Below are 21,441 nucleotides of genomic sequence, written 5' to 3'. Positions count from 1 at the left end.
GATACAAAGAGCTTTTTTTTCCCAGCTCGAGAGAGATCTGTACAGCATTTCAGTTTTTGGATAGTCATTTATTACTCGAAATAATTATTTTGCCATGTATGAAAATAATGAATTTATTTTATGTCTTGTGTCAAACTGTCCTTCGCGTCTCAATGCGGACAAAACGATATCCGGAACCTTTGAAAACAATGTCTCGGAAGCTTTTCGGGACCCTTTTAAAGACGGACGGACTGGTGCGTCAAAGTTAGTGTTCTGTCAACCAAGTACTGGCAGCTATTTCTACGGATTCTTGTTTTTTTTATCGTCATTGTCTTCAACATTTTCAATGGACAGCATGGAGAAAATAGAAATAGACGTAAATGCACCTTCTGTTATTGATCGGTATTACACACGTTGGTACAGAACAGGTAAATTTTTTTTTTACTGAAAATACCTAGCTTTGCTAATGCTATCAGCTAGGTAGGGAATAGCCTCACTTGTTTCTGATGTCACTAACACCTGGTATTATTAATTTGTTGTCTTGTTCATATAACGGTCAAAAAATATTGGCCAATAACTCGCTTGTAGGAATGTAGAGTCGGTTTTGTCATTACTCTATGTTTCAGATTTGAAAGGGAAATCGTGTGAAGACCACTGCATCCTGCAGCATTCAAACAGGTGAAATTCTTTTTCTTGAGGATGAGTATTACAAACGGTTCTACTGAACTGCTGGAAGTGTGAATTGTTTAAAGTTATACCAGAGTAAAAATGTCTTTCAAGATTCGAGAAGCTTTGTCTGTCACAATGCAAGAGATTCTTCTTTGACATCAGACAACACAAGTAATGACAACCAGTTAAAAAGCCACAAGGGTAGAAAGGTTAAACAAATTGACAGTTGACATTAAGGAAGATAAAAGAATAGTTTAAAAAGACAAGTTATTTAGCATTTTGTGGAATTGATAAAGTACTTCTTTTAATTTATGTAGGGTGCTTATGGCTGAGGGAATGAAGGAAAGTTCATTGCTGAGGTTTGTGTGTGCTCCTTGCAGAATATGTGTTGTCACTTTGGCCGAGACCCACCCTATCCTTCAGGATGGACGGACAATCAAAGGCATCAACTATAAGATCAGTAATGGCTGCAGTCGTCTCAACAACAAAGTGTCTGGGAAGTCCAAGCGGGTAAATTTGTTGTTACTAAAAATGTTTGCATCATCCATCTCAGAATAGTATATTATGTTTGATAAATGTCCTTCGGTGGGAGAGATTAGCTAACCTTTTCAATCCAACCAATACTATGAGAGTCATAATTAATAACCATTTAGTTAATAATTATATAATCATTAATAACAATTTAGTTGTAAAAAAATACTATGTGAGTCATACTAATTTTCCTCATTGTCTGCAGGGGGGGCAGTTCCTTACCGATTTTGCACCTTTGTGTAGGATAACCTGCACAGATGAGACTGAATATACAATCTACAGGTGAGATGACAATTTCTCTAAGCATCCCAGCTTTCATATGTTCTGTTCCTTTTCATGTGTTTGAAAAAAATAAAATAATCATTAACTTTTCAGCTGCATCCGGGGTCGGCTTCTTGAGGTCAATGAAGATATTATAAAAAGACCCAGCCTCTTGCTGGAAAAGGTAAATAGTATACTTTTTTATACCATATTTACCATCTGATCTGATAATGATAGTAGCAAACAATACATGGTTATAGTGTGGATTGCCTGTGGTGCACTTTAGAATAACTCTTAATGTACTTTGCAAATGTACAGTATGTAAACTGCAAATATATGTTAATCTGTAAAGCTGTTGGTAGTCAAGAAGGGGAGAAAGGTCACATGCCAGTTTTAATTCTTTAATATTGGTATGAAGCAGGGACAGACTGGGACTAAAGATAGCCCTGGACTTTTTTTTACCCAGACCACCCAACCACAACCAGCCTGCGGATACTCCACCACCCGTCCCATTGACGCACATACAAACATACCAGCTCTTAATACCAACACTTAAAAGCATAATGGATGGATACTCTTGGCCACTGGTTCTCAACCTGGGGGTTGGGACATCCCAAAGCGTTCACGAGATCATTAACGGTGGTCGCCAGATGGTGATGAAGAAAACAAGCACGAAACTGTCCAGACCCACAGCGCACCTGATGCAAAAAATAGATGTAATGTCTCTTTAATTGCTGTGTTGTCAGGGGGATGCACTCTGCACTGGCCCTCACTATACTTCAAGACATCTTTGAGAGAGCAATACAGTACTAAATGTCTGTACAATTAGTACTGTATTTCTCTCTTACAATCACTCTTCATATCAGGATCAGCATGAAAAAACATTGCAGGCATTGAATGTTACAGAAATCGAACATAAATCATTGTCACCTTTAAAAGCGCATTCAATTACTATCATGATTCACCTGAAGACGTACATCAGCAATAACAGCTTCTGCGCTAATAATAAGGATACATTTTAAGTGTCAGCTTCTCAAGAGGACCCTGGGATCCACCAGTCTTTGTGGCGATTGTGCGTGGAGGAATGGTCGCCGAGAAAATCGAAGGACAGTGAGGGCAACAGCAGACTAATAGCAGGTACGGTCCAGAACAACGAGGTTAATGTATATAGTCGATATATCAAAGACGGGTCACACGATGTTTGAAGGGGTGCAACACTGTCATCACCATGACACCTGTCATGAACATGAAGGAATCTTTATGAATGTTTATGACTGTCATTCAGTGTTATTCCTGTCAGTTATGTCATTTTTAATGCGAAGTTGACATTGTTTGAGATATCTTTGTTGTAGCAACCCGAGTGGGACCGAGCCGTCCAATTTGATATATTTTGCACATCTCTAGCTCGAAAACGCATCTCAAACAATGTCAACTTTGCATTAAAAATGATATGATTCATGACAGGTGTCATGTCATGGGTATGACAGTGTCACGTCAGTCTGATGCACACCCCTTCAAATAAAGTGTTACAAAGACACGAGTAGGACGTGCGGGTTGTGGCAAACGAAGGACAGCGAGAACAGCAGCACACTAATGGCAGGTTTAGTCCAGGACAACAAGCTTAATGTATATAGTTGATATATCAAAGATTAACGTTTAGTAGGATGCGCTCGTGAGTGAGTGACCACAAGTTGTGACACATAGGCCAAAGCAGCAGTTCTGCGGTGCTGTTGGAAAAATAAAATAACATATTTTTTAGGCTGGGGAATGGTTTTAACATTACATCGCCTATACCAGTGAATAGAGTCAAATTGTGTGTGCCGATATGAGGTGCCATGATTTCAACAACTCTAAAAACACTAAAGCCAAAATCGAATTAGTTGTGGCTCTGTCTATGGGCAGAGCAACTGTCTCCCTGTGTGAGTTGGGTAGCTTTCATGTGCTATGTTTTGAATGTTTATTTGGGAAGCGACAATGTACATTAATCAACATGTTACGCAAATGTAAATGTACCCGAGTTAGCTAATAGGCTAGTTTCCATCGGCAGCCCCTTTGCCTGATGTTGTTAGGCATCCTAGGATAATAAAATGGTACCCAAAAAAATAAATAAAAATACACATACAACATAGGTAATATACAATACAAGAGCAAACAAACAATATATACAAAATCAAGTAATGTAGAAAAAGATAATATAGAAAATAATATTTATAAAAAGACATACAACACAGCTAATGTACAATACAGTTAAACAACATGTTAAAGGTGTGTGCGAATAGCATCAGTGTTGACATTGTTGGTTCTTAATAAGCCATTTCTTGACATTACACTTAAATGAATAATGGGATGGGGACTCTCAAATTGATCATGGTACTGAGTTCCACTAGTGTGATGCTGTAAAGGAGAAGATGGCCTGACTGAATGCACTTCTCCTGAGTGGGATTGTGTAGTCCGCTCTAGCTGCACCTCTAGTAGCTCTGTTTGTGGTAGATTTGAAGTTGATGAAGCTGGACAGAGGAGAAGGAACTAAACCATGCAATATCTTATAAACTAGGCAGACATTTTTGTTTTTGAAATACTTAATATAAAAAAAATTGAAATATTTTTGTATTTGTAGTACTATATTATAGTAATCCCTGAACAATCTAAAGGCAGACAGTTTATGAGCGATCAATGTGTTTGCATCAGGGTGTTCTGAGTTAAATGTCTCAGTGCTGTTGGGGGTGGGGGGTGTCACGAACACCAACCTGATTATCCTTGGGGGGTTGCGACTCGAAAAGGTTGAGAACCACTGCTCTAGGCTACTGTAACAGTAATCTATTTTAAGAGCAATTGAAAAGTTTAGTCACCAGCAGCCCCCCCCACACACACACACACGTTTGTGCAGCTATTCTTATTAGGACATTGCATTGACTTCCTTTCATTATGGACAGCCTAACCCAAACCTTAATCCTAACCTTAACCTAAGCTCAATACACACCATGCCCCTAACCTTAACCGGGGTGTCAGAAATGATGTTTTGCCTCACTTGGACCAGGCTTTGGTCCCTTTGAGGACTACTGGTCCGAACAAGGTAGTATTTATATCGGAAAAGTTCTCCAAGAGATAGAAAAAACACGCATGCACCTGTAGCTTAAGTAGAAAACACAGTGTGGATGGGCACAGAGAAAATCAGCCGCCCGTCCAAGACCAGGTTCTGAAATGCATACGTTGACCAAAATAGGCCATTACAACTATGCTTGCCTAAATTTACCACTGTTTAATCAGACAAGCCTTACACATCATCACAGGTAATGTTACAGGCACCTAGACGAACATTAACAGCATCGCATAGCCTGGTGGCCATACACAGACACACACACACACACACACACACAGCAGATGCAGCAACATCAGCATAAAATCCAATTATACACCCAATAAAAACTGTACCCAATAAACAGTAATATTGAAATAGGCAATATGCTACGACAGTCTGAAATTGTAAATTAGCTCACTTTTGTTACAGCAGGAGACGACAAGGTTTGGTGTTGAACACTGAAATTATTTCATTATAGTCCAACGATTCAGGAGAGCAGGGACAGAGGGTTCAGTCTGTATGTCATCACTGATGTCCTGATACCAGTTCTTATCCAGCTGACAGTTGAAAAGTCTTTCAACAGTACAGCTGCTGATGGGGAAAGGGCTGAATTAGCAGCCACTTGGCACTTTAGGAGACACTGGCGCAGGGGTAGGTGTCTGGGTTGAGAAGGAGCTGAATTCTCTCCCTCTGGCTTCATGCAACATCTTTTTGTGACAAATGTGAGCCAACTGCTTTGTTCTGCCGTGGTTTTAATCTTAACCGACATTAAAAGCAGCTAGCTAGCAGAAAGTAGGCCTCTGCTCCTCTGTGCAGTGTGTGCAGCTGTACACAGAGGAGGGGCTGCTCACAATCTGGCATTTACAAAATGCACTGCCACTCAAAATCTGACCCATCATCATCACTGTCATCATCATATGAGAAACAAGAAGCAAGAATTGTTTTATTTTGATTTGACTGATTTACTTTATTGATCCCTGTGGGGAAATTGCAATGTTACATAGCCATCAAAGACAGAAGAAGCGATGGCTATGTAACATCCGAGAGTGGACAGGACTTGACTTTGCCAGCTTACAGAGGGCAGTTGAGGACAAACGGATACGGTGAGGACTGGTTGCGAATTCAACAGTGGTGCCCCAACGACCTCTTGAGAGGTTACGGGATAGGTGAGGTGACGTGGGGAAATTATGTTCTGCGTTGAACCCATCCTAGCCGTTTAGCTAGGAGCAGTGAGCAGCCGCCGTGCAGTGCCTGGGGACCAACTCCAGTTCGTCTTGCCATGCCTCGGTCAGGGGCACAGACAGGAGTATTAACCCTAACATGCATGTCTTTTTGATGGTGGGGGAAACCAGAGCACCCGGAGAAAACCCACCGCAGACATGGGGAGAACACGCAAACTCCACACAGAGGACCTGGGATGACCCCCCAAGATTGGACAACCCCGGGGTTTGAACCCAGGACCTTCTTGCTGTGAGGCAACAGCGCTAACCACTGAGCCACCGTGCTGCCATGTTTTCATTGGTTGCGTAGTCAGATTGAAACGGTATTCACTGACTGCTATTCACTAGATGATCCACTAAAAAAGGAAGCCATGTGATTGGTGGGGGCATGAGTGCCAAAAGTGGTAGTGGGGGGTGTTGAGGAGGAGGATGTGGGCTGGTGCATAATCAAAGGGGGCTCGTTTTTGTATAATGGGCAGCTCAAAAAAAGACACAAAAAAAACCAACTGATTTCTCCCGGCGCTGCCGACGGCCAGTAACATCTATGGTATGAAGACACGGTGTCTTTGTCCTCAGTATGTCTTGTTGGTTACAGTGGTCCAGTTCTCCACTGCTGCAATCAGTTAAGATGAAACCGTAATTATCCATGTGGTCATATTAAATCTATCCAATTTCCCCATGTTTTATTTTCCCTTCATTTTATCAAAACGCTCACCACCCTTAGAAATATATCAGTTTAACTTTCGACATATTTTCTTTTGAATCTGACCAGCCATCCACCGAAGGATACATCGCCATCATCCTGCCGAAGCTGGAGGAGAGCAAGGCCATCACAGAGAACCTCCTGACCAGAGAAGCATTTGAGAGCGTCGTCTCCAAACGGGGTAGTGCTCAACCACAACCTTGTTGATGCTGCGTATGTTGTTTTTGTTTTTTTGGGACCTGCTTACATCAGGACTGTGTTGGGCCTCACCCTGAAAGATGTCTCAGCACCAGGTAAAGAAAGATGCCCACACACCAGGGTTGGGTGAGGAGTATGAGCGCTACTGGGAAGTCGCTTTCTCTTGTTGGCACTTCCATCGGACCCTGGGATATGAATAAGTAATGCACTGATACCTCTGATGTTTAACATTAAGTATTTTGAGTGTACAAGCTCAGACGTTTTACTTGTGTTATTTTCCGTTGTTCAAATAAGTTTTGAGAAATGTTCATGATTTTTTTTTTTGGATGGCTTGTTTATTCATTTAACATAATTTTGTAAATTGCTTTTCATTTCATGTCAAGAAAACATGGGACTGTAACTACAATTCTGTTGCTGAATGCCTAAAAGGAGGAAGTACTATTTTTGATTTGAGTATATCAATAAAAACAAACCAGAGGAAGTTAAGAAAAATATTGTTTATTTTTTTCATTTATGACATTTTTATTAACCATTATGCTGTGAAAAGGATAGGTGGTCCAAAACTAAATTTATTATTTCTTCCCCTCTGTAGCATCACTACAGTAACCAGCATCCTTTGCTGCTTCCATACAGTAGAATATACATCTAAAGCTTTTTATATGGCTATCCATTTCAGTCATCATCACACCCTGGCCTAGTACCAAAGTCTTCACCTCGGGATACATACTGTATGTCTATGCATAGAGTACCATATTATACACACCATCATCACTTTACTAGGCAGCTTCACAATGATAGTCTTCATCACAAGTACACTTCAAGGCTCCACTTGACTATTTATTCGACACAGGTGCCAGGTCAGTAGAGTCTTTTTTGAGGAATATAATCAGACAGTATACACAATATGATTTGATGATAATAAAGACAACAGAAAGTCAGTTAAGGTCCTGATTTTCTCAAAATGACTTTAGTAATAAGCTTATGTCAGTTGACCTTTTGGGTAAAGCAAGCCCAGTCGGAGGTAATGGTCTCCATGGGTGAACACTTCAAGAGTTAAGAGCTTTACGTCTCACCCGAACGGCAAGCCAGCAGTCACGGACTCGACATGAACACAAACATATTTGGCATCAAATTGTACATTTTTTTTTTTGCATTCACGATTAGTTGCTAAACTGAAATGGCACGTGTGCTGTGTTTCGTTCCGATCACATGTGTATTCTTCCACTGTGCAGCGAGAATCCAGAAACCACACGGTGTGCTTGACTCGACAAAACGTACATATTAAAGTGAGGTCTGAAAGCCGACTACAGTGCAGGTGATCTAGAACATACGTTGTGTACCACAATGGCTAACGTTACAGAGCTGGTCCCACATCGATCGTGTGGTGGCTTGACCACGGGAGACTCAGGGACAACTGTGTGGTGGTGGTGGTGGCAGCATGCAAGAAGGGTTATATTTTTTTAGCATCATCTTCTCACCTAGCTGCGATGTTCACCATGTCAGCAGTACAGGACAAAGCTAATGGGCTGATACACAGAGGCACATCGTGAATGCGGATGCATGGCTGAGCGTTGTGTGGCATTGCCCTTCCTCATCACCGATATCTGATCAGCTTAAAATCCTCTAATCCTAAATGAAATGATTAGACAGAGAAGTGATTCAAGAGCAGAAATCAGGGTACGGGGGAGCTTTTCTCTGTAAAGGAGGCTTTCTCCACTGCCAATGGCAAAGTCATATGGTTGGCTGCTTGCCCCCCCCCCCCCCCCCCATTTTCGGCAAGGGTGGACTTAGTGCTTAATGTAACAGGCAAGTATGAGGGTAAAACTGCCCATGGGTACAAGGCTTTGCTCCATCTTTGTAAACCTAATTTTTCATTATTGGGGGAGAAACATCAGAATCTGACCCAAGGCATACATATAACGAATTTCACCCAGCTCCTCTACCCCATCCCATGGTCGATGAATGAGGATGTAGGGGTGCAACCGTTTCCTGGTCCGTTTGTTTTCTCGACAGATGGGGTCAGCTATGAGCTGCTCCGAGGACGAATACAGGACAAGGGACGTGAACATTTCCTGGTTTACTTGCTCTCCAGGAGGTTGAGGCCAGCCATGTGTTGATCCAGGGGTTTGACCCCAAAGCCGTTAGTGTTCTTGCCGTTGATGGCACTGTCATCTTTGACAGGCGTGGACGCATCCTGTCGCTCTTTCCAGCCTTGAGGGGAGCCCAGGCTACTCCTCTCTGACTTATACTGCCACAGAGAGAAACGGGTGGAGGATGAATGGAAAGAAAGAAGCATGGTTAGACACACGGCAAGTCTCCTGATGACTGTTTTTTTTGGGGGGGGGGATTTTTTCTCCCCAATTGTAGCTGGCCAATACCCCACTCTTTCGAGCCATCCCAGTCACTCCTCCACCCCCTCTGCCGATCCGGGGAGGGCTGCAGATTACCACATGCCTACCCCGATACATGTGGAGTCGCCAGCCACTTCTTTTCACTTGACAGTGAGGAGTTTCGCCAGGGGGACGTGGCGCGTGGGAGGATCACGCTATTCCCCCCAGTTCCCCCTCCCCACTTAACAGGCACCCTGACCGACCAGAGGAGGTGCTGGTGCAGCGACCAGGACACATACGCACATCCGGCTTCCCACCCGCAGACATGGCCAGTTGTGTCTGTAGGGACGCCCAACCAAGCCAGAGGCAACACGGGGATTCGAACCGGTGATCCCCATGTTGGTAGGCAACGGAATAGACCACCACACTACCTGGACGCCCTGTGACAACTGTTTTTAAAGACACATATCAAATTTCAGGGATTAAACAAAGAGGACTTTGATTCTAGCGCTAGCCAAGTGTGCATGGCTGGCCTACAGTCACCCCCTGCTGGAAGCGTTCTCTTTTATGTCCACCCTGCTATGTCCACTACTCGACTCCCCAACCATCTGAATAAAGAATTCTGGAGAGAATGTGTGGCCTAGTTGAAAGTGGTGGCAAAAACGAGGGATGAAGAAGGAAGCTAGAAGTCGGGTATCTCTAAAGAGAGCCGGGGCTTATTACTTATTTAAATCTTCCAATCAAGTTTCATGTTTCTGGCTTTCAAACTATTAGTTACGAAATTAATGAATGATTAACATAACCTGGATAGAGGTTTTCAAGTTAGACGTGTTTTGTGCATCTCACCAAAACATTCTTGGAGTAACGTTAGTATGAAATGGAGGAACAAGAACCGACATCATTATATATATAGATGCTGTCAGTTAAAAGTTCACTGCTTTAAGCTCACTTGTTTTTTCTCCCCAACTGTATCCGGCCAATTACCCCACTCTTCCGAGCCGTCCCAGTCGCTGCTCCACCCCCTCTGCCGATCCGGGGAGGGCTGCAGACTACCACATGCCTCCTCCCATACATGTGGAGTTGCCAGCCGCTTCTTTTCACCTGACAGTGAGGAGTTTCACCAGGGGGATGTAGCGTGTGGGAGGATCACGCTATTCCCCCCCAGTCCCCCTCACCCCCGAACAGGTGCCCCGACTGACCAGAGGAGGCGGTAGTGCAGCGACCAGGACACATACCCACATCCGGCTTTCCACCCGCAGACACGGCCAATTGTGTCTGTAGGGATGCCCAACCAAGCTGGAGGTAACACGGGGACTCAAACCGGCGATCCCTGTGTTGATAGGCAATGGAATAGACTGCCACGCTGCCCGGCCACCCCACAAAATTTTTTTTAAAAATTCCCGATTCTGCAAAGCCCTGATCTCTTGTTCGGCACATTGCATAAGAACACGGGAGCCTTTCAGCCAAGCCAAAGAAAGCGCTGGTCATTCAGAGGTTATTCTGTCCCATTTCTTCCTTTTTACCTTCCTGTTGAGCTTGTTACAAAGCGGTAGGAGGGAGAGGAGAACAGCCATGACACCCCGGGTGGTTTGGATGGACGAGTCCACCTGGAACCGGGAAATGCAGGAAAAGGATTTTAGGGTAAGGAACCTAAAATTAACCTGCATTCATTACCTAATGAAGTTCTTCTGTCTGGGGAACAGAGGAGGAGAAAAAGAGAAAGAGATGTGGGGGGGGGGGGTCGGTGCCAATACATATCAAAGAGATGCTCATTAATCAGCAGAGAACATGCTATTCTTCAGCCAGTCCTTTTGATTACAACCCCCCTCCATTATAACCATTACATAAGGTGACCTAAGGCAGCTCGTTCTCGGCCAAGATGTTCATTAATTCTTCCCACAGATATTCATTAGTCAAGCTCGCTTTGTTTAACAAGGCTCTTACGTGTCAGTTACTCCCAAGTCTATTCCGAAGCCCCTCTGTTCTAAAGTAAGATGCCCAATTGATCATAACACTCAGAACAAACTAACTAAGTGTAATGCACTCCAAATCTTCCGATATTATTGTTAATATTTTCCATCACTGGGCTCCAGATGTCTTTTGAGTCTAATCAGGCGGGCTCCTTCACAGACAGAGGTGGAAAACCCGGTCCAGAGAGTAAAAACCCTAACCGTGTCTTTACTTCATCCATGTATTAAACCAGCTGATTTGGGAAACCAGTCAGTGCTATCTGATGGTTTAGTACATGGGTGGAGTAAAGACACAGTTAGGGTTTCTACTTTCTGGACCGGGTTTTTACACCTCTGTTCACAGACCACATGTGTATTGTACACAAAATCCCTTAATTTGTTTTTGTTTTTAATTTTTAAGACCCATTATCCGAGCCGCTTATCCGAATTCGGGTCGCAGGATGCTGGAGCCTATCCCGGCAGTCATTGGGCGGGAGGCGGGGAGACACCCTTGGCAGGCCGCCAGTCCATCACATATATACACGTCCACACCTAGGGAAAATGTAGTATGGCCGATTCACCTGACCTACATGTCTTCGGACTGTGTGTGGGAGTGTGTAACTCCCCCCCCCCCTTATCCCACCTGATTAACCCAATGGCATATGGCCGGAATTCTTGTCGAATAACTCCCCTGGCTCCCGTTTCCACAGGAAGGAGACAGTCGTAACACCAGCTTCCTTCAAACGTGTGTCGGCTGCTCTCGCTATTTCACACGCTGAAGCCTCGCATGGGTTGCATTACCCTCAGGCCGCGAAGGAGACGTAGGGAGAATGCTTTCGGTTGCATGGCTGCAGGCGCCCGGATGGGTCAGAGGGGTCGCTGGAGAACGACGAGTCCCCGAACACTACACCGACCTCCACCCACTATCCCTCGGGTAAGGTTGGCCTAATGAATGCCTCACCCCGTGGACGCTCCGGCCGTGACTGGTGTGTGTAATTTTTAAGATATTCTTATTTGTGTGTGAAAGACGCAGGGCAGCCACAGTGTAGGTACCTTCAGGAAGGTGGCAGTCTTGCCCTGTACAGGAGTCTTCGCCCCCATCTGAAGCTGCTGACACAGTGCCAGCAGTTTCTCCATCTCTGCCGTGACCAGAGCCTTTTCCTCGTCAACCAGCTGCCAAGCAGAATAATGAACAGACAATTAGCTCTTGAAACAAAATAAAACAGCTTTATTTGTGCGCCCTCTGTAAATACTCAGATGAGGCTGTGTGAAATAAATGTAAATTATTCTGTCTCGGCCAAGGCAATCCTCAGTCTACCTACCTCGGCTGCGTTGTGTGCATGTGGTCACACACAGACCTTTCTCAATTGATTCCAAATGCCCCAGCTAATCTGCTGAGATATTTCCATAATGACAGAAGGCCAACACAGGTGCGCTACAAGTGTGTTTGATGCCCGTGAAGTAAGGTGGTGGTGGAGGCGGTGGTGGAGGCGACGGTGGCGGCGGGTGAGACAAAGAGACTCCGGTAGACTACATTTATTTGATGTAATTAATCAAGAGTGTGCGAGGCAAGAGGAAGTGCTGCTGATTATGATTTAGTGCTGGGTGCCTCCTGTCAACACCTACGCTCAGTCCCCTCTACCTATGCACATCTGCAACCCCCCCCACCACCACCACCACCACCACCAGACACACACACACACAGACACACACACCGGAGACGGATAGCGGTCGTTAATGGCTGTCAGAAAGGAGCTATTTAATTAAACTTGGACGACCTGGGCGAAAAGGCTGGGGGAGGAGGGAGAGGGGGAGGGCGCGAGGAGAGGAGGAGAGCCCCCCGAGGCTACGTTTGTTTGTTTGATCTCAACTTGGAGAAAAAGAGGAAAGTGACAATTGTGACAACCTTCATTTCCTGCGCCAGCGTTGTGATTTATCATGCAGCCCGGCCGTCACGGCGTGTCATAGTGGGTAAAAACGCATGCGCGGGCGCAGGTGTCGGGGTGTATGTGCATGCACGAAGACACTGACAGTGCACAACTCTTTTTGTTATGTAATTTGACATTGTAATTCCATGATATAGTCTTATTGTGTATCGCTTATTAGCATGACATTATTTTGCATTTGGCAACCCTATCTTACATCTGTAAGCTTTTTTTGGGGGGGGGGGGGTTTACTCCCTTTCTCTCCCCAATTGTACCCGGCCAATCATCCCCCTCTTCCGAGCTGTCCCGGTCGCTGCTCCACCCCCTCTGCTAATCCGGGGAGGGCTGCAGACTACCACATGCCTCCTCCGATACATGTGGAGTCGCCGGCCGCTTCTTTTCACCTGACAGCGAGGAGTTTCGCCAGGGGGACGTAGCGCGTGGGAGGCTCACGCTATTCCCCCCAGTCCCCCCCCGAACAGGCGCCCTGACCGACCAGAGGAGGTGCTAGTGCGGCGACCAGGACACATACCCACATCCGGCTTCTCACCCACAGACACGGCCAATTGTGCCGGTAGGGACGCCCAACCAAGCCGGAGGTAGGTAACACGGGGGTTCGAACCAGCGATCCCCGTGTTGTTAGGCAACGAAATAGAGTGCTACGCTACCCGGATGCCCTATCTGTAAGTATTTGTGAGTGTTTGTGATTTGTCTTATGATAATATACCTGGGTGGAAAAAGTGTGGAGAGATGAGCACAGCTGCAGCCCCTCCTCAGAAAGAACCTGCGGAGAGAGAGAAAAGTCAAAGAAAAAAAAAAACCAGCCACAGTACCCTGCCATTCAATACCCACTAAAAAGAAAGGCTATGGATAAAAATGGAGGACAAGCTTCAAGAAATGTGTGCAATTTCACTTTTTTTTCCCCTGACAAGTTTCTCTATCGGTACTTATTCTCTCTCCTTCACCTTCCCTTCATCCCTCCTCTCCCCTTTTTTTCTTTGCTCCTGAAAAGAATGAACCGGTTGTAAACGGCACTAATGCTAATGGCGCTGACCTGCTGCTCTGCCAACTGATAAAATATCGGCCATGCACATATTTCAAGTACTGCCTTCTTCTATGGTAAATAAATGGTAAATGGACTGCATTCATACAGCACTTTTCTCATCCACCGACCACTCAAAGCACTTCACAGTGTGCGCCTCACATTCACCCATTCACACTCACATTCATACACTGACGGCGGAGACTGCCACGCAAGGCGCCAACCTGCTCATCAGGAGCACTCTTGTTCATTTTTCGCCCACTAATGCAAGCCGACGCGGCGTGTAAGCTGACAACACCTCGCCAACGTACGATGAGATCTGTCCGCCGGGTGTGACTGAAGGGACACTGGCCTGAATGACTCTGGAATTACATGTGCCCAAACCTGTCTGCCTTATGGAATCTGACGGGCCCTGCATGTCATCCCCTTTAAAACTTGCACGAAGTGGGAGGAAAATGGAGGGGGGGGGGGGACAAGAGGGAGAGTTGTGCATACCTCGCCTTGGTGAAACAGATCCAGTGTCGTCTTCAGCAGTCCCTCTCCCCTGGGGGAATCGATGTGGGAAGATGTGCCAGAATGAGGAAGAGATCAATTGATGCAAATGGTAGAAATTCAAGCAAAAAAGACAATCGGGGGGGTGGGTGTTCAAAATGACATAAATCCAAATGACAACCACTGTGTGCCTCCAAGTACTTCCTTGTCAGTATCACTAGCTGTGCAGCTTGTGCAAATGTCAGTCTGAGCAGGTCTGTGCTGCTAAAGAGATTCAAGTGCGTGCTGGGAGACAGGCTTTACAATGTCCGCCTCTGAAATGAGTGTAAGACGTTATCAGGCTACGGATGCAGATGCAGGATTTAATTTATCATTCCCTGATCTCATTTTGTCCATCACTCTTCCCATACAAAAATGGACTATAGTAACCCCCCCACCCCAAAAAAAAAATCACCATAGTATTCCTGTGGGTTTTTTTTGTCACATGACTATACAAACACTATAGCACTATACAGATTACTATAGTATTTTCTGTTATTTTGTCACATACATTTAAAAATACTGTAGTATTTCTATAGTGTAGAAAGATTTCCTTTAAATGTTCGTATAAAATTATTACTAGAGAAATGCTGTAGTATGTGGCTATAGTATTTGAATAATAATGTGACTGGGGGGGGATGAAGGAAATACTACAGTAGTTTTCGGGTTTTCTATGGTTTAACAATTTTGAATTTTACAATTTTGAATTTGAAAATATTTTGAATTTTACAAATTTGAATTTCGTTTTTTAATTTTACTACAATTTTGAATGCATGTGACTGTGTGTGTGTGTGTGTGTGTGTGTGTGTGTGTGTGTGTGTGTGTGTGTGTGTGTGTGTGTGTGCGTGCGTGCATGCACGCATAGGTGTTTGCAGTAGGCCACCTGGTGAACAGGTACATGTTGTAGGCCATGCTGGCCATGCTCTGGCTCTGTCGGACTATGTCATGCTCTTGGTCCTCCCATTTGTCCATCTCTGAATCCACGTCCGATGACAGCAGACGCAGCTCCAGGCCCAGCTTGGCCATGCTCATCTGCTCCTGCACATGGAAGAAAAGAAAAAACAAGAAAAAACAACAACAGACACACACACACACACACACACACACACACACACACACACACACACACACACAGAGGTCGGGCATGGTTTGTGCATTGGTTGGGTGCTGGCAGGGAGAAGCTTCGGTTTCACCTGACACAGTGTACAGATTATGGCTATAGCTCTTTAAGTGAATCAAAGAAGGTTGGATCATTTCATCTGGATACAATGTTTATTGAAGGTGTCACTTAGATGAGTGATGGAACGTATCCGCCAGTAAACATTGTATCCAGATGAAATGATCCAACCTTCTTTGATTTTCTTGCCTGGATCATTGAGCATGCATCAAGACACCCTTTAAGGGAATCTTTGAATAACACAAAGAATGTGTCAGACTTGTTGCTAATCCGTTTGTCTTGTTTAAGAGATTCGTGCATGGTGCAGCAGAAAGCTTTTGATCTCTGCACACCTCTGCTAGTGAAGTGCCAGAACTTTGTTACACATTTTAATATAAAAAAAAAATAACCTTGGACAGAACACATCACTTCACAACTCCTCAATACCCCCCCCTTTTTTGTTTAAAACAAGAGATGCTCAGGATGCACGACAGACAGGGGTATAATAAAATACCAAATCTTCATAATTTTCAATAAAATGCTGCATCCCTGTTGTCTACAGTACAGCATGTGCAACCTTGAAAAAAATGTGAAAAGTGCGAGCTGGTGCAAACGCAGGCCATTACTGTATGTATATAACATCAATTCTCCTGCACCGTGACACCCACTTCCTCGCAGATGAATAGAGCGCTGTCAGAATGAAGAGGGAGATGTGACATGATGTATTATGTGGAAAGCCAGATGAGTTCAGGGCGTACGGTACCTCTGCATCCAGCTTGACAGCTTTGGCACTCTTAAGGTTAGCTGAGTGTTTCTGTGGAAATCAGGAAACAGGATTAATCCAAGGATTATAAACCACTTTAAATGAACTGTTTGCTCAGAATACTCATGAGAAGGTGTTGGCGTGATACTCACTCCGGGTCTAGGCAGCGACAAGTACGTCCTTTTGTCTCCTGGAAGTGGAAGGAGGGACAGTTACTCTGTCTCACTGTATACTCGCTCGATGTCTGTTTTTACTGGTGCCTTACAATATTGTGACAGCCAGTGTCAAATCTCAATACGAAGTCAAACATTTACTCTATAAATGTGGAGATTTTTTTTTTTGACCTGCTCTCTGAGCCGTCCCGATCACTGCTCCACCCCCTCTGCCAATCCGGGGAGGGCTGCCGACTACCACATGCCTCCTCCGATACATGTGGGGTCGCCAGCCGCTTCTTTTCGCCTGACAGTGAGGCGTTTCGCCAGGGGGACGTAGCACGTGAGAGGAACACGCTATTCCGCCCAATTCCCCCTCCCCCCTGAACAGGTGCCCCGACCGACCAGAGGAGGCGCTAGTGCAGCGACCAAGACACATACCCACATCCAGCTTCCCACCTGCAGACAAGGCTAATTGTGTCTGTAGGGACACCCGACCAAGCTGGAGGTAACACGGGGATTCGAACCCACGATCCCCGTGTTGGTAGGCAACAGAATACACCGCTGTGCTACCTGGATGCCCCAATGACCCGCACCTCTTTTAATTATGCAGTTGAATGATATGTGATTAGTAAAATTTCTTTAATGAATTAAAACAAGGCGCTGTAGTTTTAGCTTTTAAAACAACTGGGAGTAGATATTCAGACATTTTCCCCCTCTTAAGGCGGGTAATTATGGTAATTCAATACTTATGGAAATTGGGATCATTTTTGCTTTTATCATTATCCTAAAACTGGCATGAAATGAGCCAGGCTAGACACATTTTTATCTTTCTAATCTGCCATAAACAAAAACAGCAGGGTAGGCTTCAGTTAACTGCAGAGGTGATAAACTCTTCTGGCATGTTTAATGGTTGATGGGTATGCAAGACAAAGTAGATCTCTCAGCAGAGTCCACATTAAGTTTTATTGCAGGATTTCGGAGAGACTCTGCCTTATTAGAATGCAATAACAGACACACACACACACACACACACACACACACACACACACACACACACACACATCCACACATAAACATGTTTTACAGTATGTGTGTGTGTGCATGCATGACTGCATGTGCATGCACCCTCCCCACCTAGAGGCATAATGGAAAAATAACCACAGCTGGGGGGGTGGGGGGTCATTAATCATTAAGTTAAATAGTATTCAAGCCATCTCACCTCTTAATAACTTTATTACACCAAATGTGTGTGTATATTTACTGATCCATGAGCAGATAAGCAACTTAGGTGATATGAATGATGGAAGTCCACGTTGATATCACCACACTACTTGTCAGGGCTTTCATTTACATGATTCAAACCCTCATAAAAATTCTCTGGCTGATGACACATGAATCTGACACTGCCAGTATTGCCTGTACTGCCATGTATACAACCGCATGTACACATATGCACACACGCATGCATGCACACACATGCGCTCGCGCATACACGTGAGCATGCACTATCTCCTATTTTCTCTCTTTTGGGCTCTGTCAGTAGCAACAATAGGAACAACCCAGGTTGTGAAAGGAGCTGTCCATGAATGGAATGAATACAGTAACACTGGCACAGCGAGGGAGGGAGCAGCACGAGACGCACGGTGTGGTTATGGCTATGTGATGGCATTAATGGAATTCCTCTTACAAAAACGCTTTCCACAGACACCACGGATTGAATTTTCAAAGTCATGCTTGTGCTTTTGTAACAGGCGGATGTGGTATTCATCCTGGATTTCTTTGTCTATGCTTCTGGTTCCGGTTCCCTGCTGACAGTTTGTTCGTTTGTTGCTCCACTTGCATTTAACTTTTAAAAAAACTTTTAACAATTCCTTGGGACCATTGGATTATTTTAATTGATTTTATGGGTTGCCTCTATTATTTTATGGATTTTATTCAATTACTGACTCCTGCACTGACTTGATTGCACCATATGTGGGAAGAACCGTGCAGACTCAACCCTCAGCTAATGGAGCTAATGGCTTGTTTTTAGCATCGTTAGCTGCTTCTTAGTCTCATCTCATCTCATCATCAGCCGCTTCTCCAGGGTCGAGTCACGGTGGCAACAAGCTAAGTAGGGCACTCCAGATGTCCCTCTCCCCAGTAATGCCCTCTAGCTCCTCCTGGGGGATCCCAAGGCGTTCCCAGGCCAGATTGGAAATGTAGTCCCTCCAGGAAGTTCTGGGTCTACCCTAGGGTCTCTTCCCAGTTCGACGCTCCCGGAAAACCTCCAAAGGAGGCACCCAGGAGGCATCCTAATCAGATGCTCGAACCACCTCAACTGGCTCCTTTCGATGCAAAGGAGCAACAGCTCTACTCCAAGCTCCCTCTGGATGTCCGAGCTCCTCACCTTATCTCTAAGGCTGAGGCCAGACACCTTACGGAAGAAACTCATTTCAGCTGCTTGTATCCGTAATCTCACCCTTTCGGTCATTACCCAAAGCTCATGACCATAGGTGAGGGTTGGAACGAAGATTGACGGGTAAATTGAGAGCTTTGCCTTCCGGCTCAGCTCCCTCTTCACCACACCGGTCCGGTACAATGTTCGCATTACTGCTGATGATGCACAAATTCGCTTGTCAATCTCCCGCTCCAGCCTACCCTCACTCATGAAAAAGACCCCGAGATACTCCTTTACTTGAGGCAACAACACATCCCAAACCTGGAGGGAGCAATTCACCATTTTCTGGTAGAGAACCATGGCCTCAGAGTTGGAGGGGCTGACTCTCATCCCGGCCATTTCACACTCAGCTGCATACCGCCCCAGTGCGTGCTGGAGGTCGCGTTCTGATGAAGCCAACAAAACCACATCATCTGCGAAGAGCAGAGATGTAATTCTGAGACTCCCAAAATGGACACATTCCTCATCTTGGCTGTGCCTTGAGATCCTGTCCATGAATATCACAAACAGAATCAGAGACCAGGGACAACCTTGGCGGAGTCCAACACCTACCGAAAACATGTTTGACTTTATGCCAAGAATACAGATACAGCTCTCACTTTGGTAATACAAGGACCGGATGGCTTGTAGCAAATGCCCCAGTACCCTATACTCCCACAGTACCCCCACAGAGTACCCCAGGGTACATGGTCGTAAGCCTTCTCCAAGTCCACAAAACACATGTAGACTGGCTGGTCAAACTCCCATGGCTCCCTCAGCCCAACTCTTTACCCGCAAGGGTAAAGAGTTGGAGTCCGGAGAGACTTCTGAGTCCGTTGTTCCACAGCCAGGACAGAATCCGCATTATTCCTTCTGGGTCCGAGGTTCAACAATCGGCCGGAGCCTCCTCTCCAGCACCCTAGAGTGGACTTTCCCAGGGAGGCTGAGTAGTGTGATGCCCCAATAGTTGGAGAACAATCTCTGGTCCCCTTTTTTAAATATGGGAACCACCACCCTAGTCTACCACTCCACAGGTACATCGCCAACCTCCACGCGACACTGAAGAGGTGTGTCAGCCAAGACAGGCTAACAATGTCCAGAGCTTTCAGCATCTCAGGACGAATCTCATCCACACCTGGCGCCTTGCCACCGAAGAGCTTCTTAACTACCTCAGAGACCTCTGCCAGGGATATGGGGGGGGGCTTCCCCGAGTCTTCAGACTCTACCTCCTCCACTGAGGATGTGTTAGCCAGGTTCAGGAGCTCCTGAAAGCTCCTGAAAGTGTTCTTTCCACCACCCGACAACATCCCCAGTCCAGGTACGCAGTCCCCCCCCCGGCTGAACGCAGCCTAAGTCAAGCCCTGCTTGTTCTTCCTGAGTCGCCGGATGCTTTGCCAGAACTTCCTTGAGGCCAACCGAAAGTCCTCCTCCATAGCCTTGTCGAACTCCTCCCACACCCGAGTTTTTGCTTCCGTGACCACCAAAGCCGCAGCCCTTCTGGCCTCCCGGTATCTGTCTGCTGCTTCAGGAGACCCCTGGGCCAACCAAGCCCAAAAGACCTCCTTCTTCAGCCTGATGGCTTCCCTCACCGCCGGTGTCCACCAGCGGGTTCTTAGGTTACTACCTCAACAGGCACCGATGACCTTATAACCACAACTCCTACCTGCCCATCTGCAATAGAGACTTTGAACATGGCTCACTCAGACTCCATGTCCCCAGCCTCCCTCGGGATACACGAGAACGTCTTCCGGAGGTGGGAGTTGAAGACTCTCACCTAAGTTCAGAAAAGAGCTGATCTTTTTTTCTCATCTTTCTGATGAACTGCATAAGACTCCCGTTTGACAGCTTCATGGACATGGCTTCTGGGCAGTCCAAACAGATTGCCTCTCTCAGTGCAACCATCCAGGGCACAGTTCTGTGGGACCCATCCACTTGTCCACGCGTTTCCTTCTGCTCAACATCTAACCACCAGTCATCCTGGGCAAAAGTGGTGGTCCGTGGTCACATGAGAGACTCGGACAGGGCTGCCTCCCCCCTCATCTAAGCCTCTCCAACCGCTACGTGACCCTGTCTAACGACACTCTGGTCCACCCAGCTCATGTTCCTGCAGTTCCAACTCAATCTAGACCCCTCTATGAAAATGGTGCCTGCCAAAACTACAACCTCCCCACCCTTAGTGCCTAGCAGTGTTCAGGTGGCTTGCCATCCCACTCACTGTGAGGCCAAAACAACAGCCCTCATCCTGGGTAATGACCTCCTCTTCCTGTCATAAGATCCTGAAAGAGGCCGTGATCAGACACTTTCTGATTGAGGATAGGCCCCCTGATTTTGCATATTTTCATATTCCCAGGCCCTCTGGAAGAGGGGGTGGCCTAGCTGTTTTTATGAGTTGGATCTGAAGTGCCATCCTGTTACTTTGGTAACTTTATCTCTTTTGAGGTTTTAAGTTTCTTAATCACAGGCCCTCCCTCTTTACTCTGCATCTTAATTTATAGGTCCCCAAATTCAGTTAGTTTTATTTCTGAGTTTTC

General features: G+C 45.7%; 2 protein-coding genes across 4 annotated transcripts in view; one reads left to right on the top strand and one right to left on the bottom strand.

Moving 5' to 3' along the window:
* Nucleotides 1-239: 239 nt before the first annotated feature.
* Nucleotides 240-7,117, top strand: abitram (actin binding transcription modulator). 2 transcript variants are annotated; one of them, XM_056298183.1, is made up of 7 exons: nt 240-407; nt 606-657; nt 1,029-1,158; nt 1,385-1,461; nt 1,555-1,624; nt 2,464-2,577; nt 6,512-6,623. In XM_056298183.1, the coding sequence occupies exons 1-6, from the start codon at nt 326-328 to the stop codon at nt 2,569-2,571; spliced, it is 519 nt and encodes a 172-aa protein (XP_056154158.1). In that variant the 5' UTR covers nt 240-325; the 3' UTR covers nt 2,572-2,577; nt 6,512-6,623. The 2 variants fall into 2 exon arrangements, with proteins under 2 accessions (XP_056154158.1, XP_056154157.1); XM_056298182.1 differs by lacking the exon at nt 2,464-2,577 and having other exon boundaries at nt 6,512-7,117.
* A 17-nt stretch (nt 7,118-7,134) lies between these two features.
* The window catches only part of ctnnal1 (catenin (cadherin-associated protein), alpha-like 1), a 96,552-nt gene continuing 82,245 nt past the window's right edge, over nt 7,135-21,441 (bottom strand). For both annotated transcript variants that reach the window (XM_056298178.1, XM_056298179.1), the window contains 8 exons: nt 16,489-16,526; nt 16,337-16,387; nt 15,301-15,455; nt 14,382-14,430; nt 13,572-13,628; nt 11,973-12,092; nt 10,494-10,577; nt 7,135-8,888 (listed from right to left, as the gene is read on the bottom strand). In XM_056298178.1, the coding sequence (XP_056154153.1) occupies nt 8,718-8,888; nt 10,494-10,577; nt 11,973-12,092; nt 13,572-13,628; nt 14,382-14,430; nt 15,301-15,455; nt 16,337-16,387; nt 16,489-16,526 (725 nt within the window). In that variant the 3' untranslated portion in view covers nt 7,135-8,717. The remainder of the gene's footprint in view (nt 8,889-10,493; nt 10,578-11,972; nt 12,093-13,571; nt 13,629-14,381; nt 14,431-15,300; nt 15,456-16,336; nt 16,388-16,488; nt 16,527-21,441) is intronic.

The sequence above is a fragment of the Lampris incognitus genome, chromosome 18, assembly GCF_029633865.1.
Source record: "Lampris incognitus isolate fLamInc1 chromosome 18, fLamInc1.hap2, whole genome shotgun sequence".
Lineage (NCBI taxonomy): Eukaryota > Metazoa > Chordata > Actinopteri > Lampriformes > Lampridae > Lampris > Lampris incognitus.
This window is presented reverse-complemented; position numbering and strand designations above follow the sequence as displayed.